Here is a 7,306-nt window from a genome sequence, read left to right as displayed (position 1 = left end):
GGCACTTCATTGCCTGCATGTGGTGGGATTTGAAATATCATTTATTTGCCGTTTTGTGTTTATTAGAAAGTGGAATAGCTTTTTGATAAAGGCATCTCATTGCTGAAAGGGCAGCAAACCGTTTGACAAGAAGATGAAAAAGTAATGAAGAATTATTAATAAAACTATCTTCCCAATAGTATTTGAGCTTCATGGTCTGGAATTTCACAATCTAACCACCGTTTCAGAGCATTCATTGTATGTGCTTGCATTTAATTATCCCCCACATAAAGAAAAAAATGTGAGCCACTATGCACATACATCCAATTAAGTAGATGTCTGAGTGTAGATTTTAATAACCTTGAAAATTTATTCTGTTAGAGAAGAAGCCCAAGTGCTTTCCATATATTTTATGTCTCTTGCAACTGTGCAGGGGAAGAGGCACCAAGCAGGGTATACTAACCCCCATATGATGATTAAAAAAAAATAAGGAAATAGATCAAGTTAATTTGCAGGCTGAGCTGGGGCTAGACCCAAGGTCTGTAGTCTTAGCTGTTCCTTATTATATGATGTGTCTGGTTGCCCAGGAAAACTTCTGGGCAATTCTTTTCTCAATTTTTTTTTCCTGCCTGTGATGGTTAAGGTCAGTTTATATTCAGGAAGGAAGAATATATGTGGACCTCGGTTCTTAGTAATTAACCATAATCAGGCATCTTACAGAAAGATTCATAAGAGTCAGGTCTCTGTCCTGATACTGCCACCAGACTACTATGGGATCTGGGCAAATGACTTTGCCTCCTTGGGCCTAAACTTCCCATTGGTACAGTGAGGAACTGGACCAGATGATCCTGACCTTCTCTCCCAGCTTCTTAGTTGATTCATTGATATCTGAGTACCCAACTGGCTTAAGGAGAAAGGCAAAAAAATTAGGGAGAGAACAAAGAACATTTGCATATGGTTCATACAAGGGTTTGAAGGTCAAGATCAAGAGGAGGGTCTTCCACCTACCTATCTGTGCATCTATCCACCCACCTACTATGTAGGTGGGTGGATGTGCGTCCCTCCAAGCAGCAGATATGACAGTGACAGAGGATTTCATGCAGCATAAGTTTCCCATCTAGGGAATCTCCATGTGAGAGGAAGGCTTTATAGAAGAAAGAGTGCAGTCAGCATTTCAGCTGGGTCCTTGGGGTTGTGATAATACCACTTTGCCCCTGGAATCAAACATAACTGATTTCACATTATTCTGCATCTGTTACTTAATATCTGGATAACCTCACTGAGATTATTTGACTACACTATGCCTTTTCTTCATTTGTAAAGTAAGCCCTTTAACAATACCACCATCATTGGATGGTTGGGATATTATTGTATTACAGTTGGAGCACTTAGGAGAGGGCAGGGCATTTTCTAAACACTCAAATTAGTATCAGTTGCAGTTATTATTGTTGTTGCTGTAGCTTTAACTGTCAGTATAATTAATGAATCCCCACTCATTGTGTTTTGTAGATTATAAAGCTGGAGAAGAATGGCATCGGCTATCACTACATCCTTGCAAATCTGGTGAGTAGAGCACTGCAAGGCTCTCATCTCGGGGTCTTTCCAGGTTTGGGGTCTTCTGTGGTCTGTGGCTGGTGGGAACTGAATGGGCAGAAGGGGCTGTTCAGAACTGCAAAAGCGAGTCTTGGCAATACTAAATTTATCCTTTCCCTTTCACATTGTATTCACCAAACCACAGTACATATTGAGAAGGAGGGGTAGATAGGGGCCTCAGCTCTTAGGGATTAACCATACTCAGGCATCATATGGAAAGGTTCAAGAAAGGCAGGTCTCTATCCTGATGCTGCCACCAGACTACTATGGGATCTGGGCACATCACTTTCCCTCCTTGGGCCTGAACTTCCCCTCAGAACAGTGAGGGACTGGACAAGATAGATGATTCTGACCTTGTCTTCCATAGAAGAGAGCATACTAGGGGCGGCATCTGTGGTTCAAGGAGTAGGGAGCTGGACCCATATACTGCAGGTAGTGGGTTCAAACCCAGCCTTGGCCAAAAACTGAAAAAAAAAAAAAAAGAAAGAAAGAAAGAAAAAGAAATTAGAAAAAGAAGAGAGCATGCAGGAAGACAGTCACCACAATTCCGGCTTGATTGTTTCTGCTCACTGGCAATGAGGAGAATTTCACCACATCTTTGAATGGATACAAGATGTCTTGATCCCACTGTTTTTGACCCTCTCTTTTAACCCCAATGATAGTTGTACTATTCATAAGTACTAGCATTTAAATTATAATTATATTAGCATTGACCAATTTTTCACCATAAACAATTTTCCAGCATGAACAATATTATGTCAATTTAGTTTTTATTCACTTTTCTACATGGCATAGATAAGTCCATCTTTTTATTAAAAATGTATTTTCATTTTAATGGTCTATAGTTCATTTTATCCGGCCCAATTATTTTTCCTATTACAAAGACTTAATTCATCAAGTCATTTCTGTACATATTAAATTTTACTGAGTAGCATGTGCCATTATTGGTTTTCTTTTGTCACCATTATTTCCATCAACTCTATTTTTTCTGGGTCATGTTTTGCACATCTACTTTTTTTATCATAGAGTTTGATTCTTCTAGCTTTTCTCTGCCAAAGCCAAATGTAATTTTATTTTACATTTAGTCCCATTTTTAAAGGCTTTGTTGTGATGCAATTTATTTCTTTTTATTTTTTTTAAAAACCAAAATTGACAAGAAAATTTAGTTATTTTGTGACAATAATTTAGTATAATAACCACAACTATGACTGATAACATATATAAAGACATCAGTATTTTAGGAACATTGTGATGCAATTTAAAGTGTACAGTTAAATGGTTTTTAGTATATTCACAGAGTTATGAAACCATTACTACAATCTTATTTTAAAACTCTGCATCACTCTAAAATGAAACCCCTTACAAAATAGCAATCTCTCTCCATCACCCTCCATGCTCTCCTAGCACCAGGAAACTACTAATATACTTTCTATGTCTCTGTATTTGCCTATGTGGGATAGTTTATATTCATGGAGTCAGATGACACGTGGTCCTGTGTGGCTGGTTTTTCACTTAGAATAATGTTTTCAAGGTTCATCCACATTGCAGCCCGTATCAGTACTTTATTCCTTTTTATTGCTGAATAGTATTTCATTGTATGGATATATTACATTCTGTTTCTCTATTCATCAGTTAATGGAAATTTGGGTTGTTTCTACTTTTTGACTATTATAAATTGCACTGCTATGAATATTCATGCACAATTATTTTTTTCCTTGACTATATACCTAGGCATGAAATTGCTTGGTTCTATGTTAACTATATGTTTTAATATTTTGAGGAATTCCAAAATTATTTTCCAATGTGGCTGCACCTCCCATCAAAATAAAAAAAAAAGTGTTTTTCCATGTGTCAGCTTGAAGGATTATCAGTTTCTTTTCATGGTAGCATTTTCTATAAAATTTCTTTATTATTATGGCTTATCTTTGCAATTTTTCATGTTTCCATTAAGATGTGATTTTTGGCTTTTGTCTATAACAAATTTTCAGTTTTAACTTTGCGTAACTGAACATATAATCATGTGTAGCTTTAGCCATCTTATTTCATGTTATTTCTATAAGTGATATTAATTATAATTCAACAAAAGATTGGTATTTTCTATTTATTTTGGGAGTAAAGGTCATTAGTAAAAAGGCACAGGGTACATAGATCTAAAAATGTGAGACAAGTATCCTGCTTCATCCTTAAAGTCTTTCCCTCCTTCTGGTCTCCAGCCTTCAACCAATCCCTGCCTTACGATACTTCCCCTTCAAAACTTCCTTATTTTAGCAAGGATATTTCAGAGCCAGGACTGGCAATAAAAAGGATATATTGAAATAGGTTAATTTAGGCCCAATTGGTAATGGCTAGATACATTATGTTTCTTAGACATATTTGCATTTTAAATGAGTGATGACTACCAGCGTCTCCTGGGGAAGCAATGGTGTCACCCTCAAAAGATCATTTGCAAAGATGGCTTTGAGGAAAGCCTTTGACATCTCTTGAATCTCAGATTCTTAGTGGTAGAAGGTACTTTGGGAGTCAACCCCATCTAAATTTCATTTGCTTCTAGGGAAACGATCAGCAAAGGGGTGTGACTTGGGCAGCACCTCCCGTGAGTCAGCACTGGAACTAGGCTTATATCACCAAGGGTAGCAGGCAATATCCAGAGCCCTTCCTGTTGCTCTAGGTCGTCTCTCCAGGAAACCATGCAGACTCCCTGCTGCTTGAGAATACACAGACAAGGGTGGGGATGTGCATAATTACCTCTCTGGAGTAGGACAGAAATTCCACATCAGTATCCTTAGTGCCGCTAAATGATACTGGGTAATTGTGTTGCCAACCTCCATCTGTTACCCAGTGACCCCTCAGCCACAGCATCACTGAGTCAGCCCCTTGGGTTCCTGTATCCTTCTGATCTGTGTTTTTCTTCTTCTGACCTAATGAGCTCTCGAATCTTTACAACTGCCAGCTAATAGGATGCAAATTGCATATACCATCCAAATACAAAAGACTTGCATGTTCCAATAGATTAGTTGATAATTAGGCTTCAAATTACTAATTAATTCAGTTTGAAACATAGTCGAGTATGTGGTGTGTTTTCCTCCTCCTTCAGAGGAATAATGCGATTCATAAGATGATAATTTTTAGAAATTCTGCCACATAATTAGCCTGCTGCTGCATGGAACTGACCCCCTCCTTCAGAGTGTTTGTGATTAGGGTATAATTATAGAGTTAGGGACCAAGGAAGCCTTGAAAGGTTTAACAAAAGAAGGAAGCTACACTTTCATTTTGCAGTCCTTGCTGTCCCCATCAGAATACAGGAGCTTCAAAGTAGCCAGCAGCATCCTTGGAGCAGATCATCTTGCAGGGGTGCTTTTGGGGCTCAGATAGCCACCTTTGAAAGGGTGCTGGAAGAGAAGAAGCAAGAAAATTGTAGGTCAGAGAGGAGAGCTCATGGGCAGAGAGTTAAAAAACAAAACCTGCTCTTTGTCTAGATGCCACCCTTAGCTTAGCTAGCTTTGTATTCTTGGGCAACGCTCCAGTGCTCAATTTTCTTGTCTGTCAATTGGGAACAATAGTTTCTCCTCTACCCACTCATAATGTAACTCAGGGAACCAAACATGTTGCCAAATACTACTATACTTTGCAAAGTTACAAGTATTCTGCACAGGTAGAGAATTCTTACATCATATATTAAATCTACCTATCTGTATACATTCACAAGTCATGTGTATGTTTACACATATGTATCCTTATATGTGTACTCATATTTTATACACATTTGATAGAATAGATATATGTGTATATTTTCATAGCATTGGTATGTTTGTAACATGAACTTGAACCATGCAGAGATCAGAAGGTTATACCATTGTTTCTCATAGATGCTCCTGAGCCCTGGAACCCACTGGAGTGCCAAAGCTACTCTGGCCACCAGTGTTCTTCCTACCCCAGCACTGCCACTGCATTCACTTCCTGCTCTGAAACTGGGGGTAAGGAAAACACTTCCAGAGACCCCAGAACTACAAAGTTGGACAATAGAGTTGGCAAACTCATCCTAGAAATAGTGATATCTCCTTAGTGATAGTCAGTACAGTCACCTTCGAAGTACTCCCCTTGGGAAGTTGTGCACCAACACCAGTGCCTAGTCTTCCCTTCAAAGCAATTTTGGGACTGTTTTTCTGGAATGGCCATCAGAGTTGTCACTGTGGGAGGTCTGACGACTGAGTTTGCGAATTCATCCTAGAATAATTGCTTTGAAGGGTGGACTAGGCCCTGGCATTGGTGTTTAGCTTCCCAAGGGGAGTACTTCGAAGGTGACCATTCTGACATTCATCAAGGAGGCACGTCATACTTTTTCTAGGATAATGAGTTCACAAACTTAATTGTCTAACCTTATAGGTTCTGACTCACCAGAAGCAAATCTTAGGCCAAAGAAATATTTTTCAAAACAGGGCTTGTGGACCTCTGTAATATGTCTGCAGAGCCAGTTTGGGAAACATGGCACTAACAAGTAATTGCTTTTGTGCTGCTGTGATTGTGAATGTATGTACCTTAACCATGGAAAAAATGACCAGATTATCATATTAATAACTAGAATTTCATTGGAGTAAAAGCATATACTTTAAAAGACTTGGAGGGAACTAGAAGTGCCCTGAGAATGTATCCAGTTTCTATCATACCCTCGTTTGAGGAATACTGAGTTTGTTGGACATTGATGAGTATGGAGCATTTAGTGTTTTCTGGAGTAATAATGTTTTCTGAGTAATAATGGTAACAGCAATCTCTCCCATTTTCACACCATATTACAACTTCTGTGACATATTTGCATGAATCATTCCACTGGGTTTTGAATGCCATAATAGTCTTAAAAGTATTAAAAGGTCTTAAAAGGTAGACTTCATCACCCCCATTTTACAGATGTAGAAACTAAGTTTTCAGAAACATTGCATGACTAAGCTGCAGAAGGCAAAGGCAGGCACTTAATTAGTGGAGTTTGGCTGTCAGGAATATGACCGAAGCAAAGTCATGTCGGCATTACAATGGGATGATCAGGCTAAACTGATGCCAAGCCTTTCCTCCTTAAACTGCCTGGGCACTGAACGATGAATGGGAATTCCTTAAACCTCTAACAAATGACAACAACAACACTGGCAACAACTTCTACAATTTACTGAACGATTGCTACATTCCAAACATGATGATAAGCATCTTGATGCATATTGATTAAATCCTCATAATAGCCCTCAAGGTTAATATTATCCTCAGATGAAGAACCTGAGCTTCAGAAAAGTTAAGTGAGTTTTGCAGAATCACAGACTTTCTAAAGTAATGGAGCTGGGTTTCCTCTCCAAGACCATGGAATCCCAAAATCCATGTTCTTACTACTGTGCTGTCTGACCTGGAGCAGGGGAAGGGGTTGACTTGAACAAGAGGGCTTGAATTTAAGTCTTGCCCATAGTGGCAGTGATAGACCTGGGATTCAAACTCAGGCTTTCAAATTCCTGTTGGACATCTCTTCCATTATAAACTGATAGATTTTTTTTTTTAATTATAAGTTCTAGTGCAATGGAGGATAAAGGAGAGATGGTAGCAAAGGTCATCCCAGGGCTCATTGGGTTACCAGAAGACCAGGGCAATCAGAGGTGGAAGGTTTGGTCCATGTGGCAGCTGATCTAAGTCCCCAGCTTCGTCTCTGCCCTCTGCTCGATCAGCCTTGAGAAGAAACTGTTCTTTAGTCTTCCTGCTCTCC

General features: G+C 39.0%; 1 protein-coding gene across 1 annotated transcript in view; it reads left to right on the top strand.

The window, feature by feature from the left end:
- The window catches only part of GRIA1 (glutamate ionotropic receptor AMPA type subunit 1), a 311,205-nt gene that overhangs the window by 161,225 nt on the left and 142,674 nt on the right, over positions 1 to 7,306 (top strand). Inside the window, exon 5 of the mRNA XM_003782253.2 lies at positions 1,489 to 1,542. Within this exon, the coding sequence (XP_003782301.1) occupies positions 1,489 to 1,542 (54 nt within the window). The remainder of the gene's footprint in view (positions 1 to 1,488; positions 1,543 to 7,306) is intronic.

This window comes from Otolemur garnettii, unplaced genomic scaffold (genome assembly GCF_000181295.1).
Source record: "Otolemur garnettii isolate 467f Iridium unplaced genomic scaffold, OtoGar3 scaffold00003, whole genome shotgun sequence".
NCBI classification, from domain to species: domain Eukaryota; kingdom Metazoa; phylum Chordata; class Mammalia; order Primates; family Galagidae; genus Otolemur; species Otolemur garnettii.
Note: the sequence above shows the minus strand (reverse complement) of the source record. Positions and strands in the feature narration are given on the sequence as shown.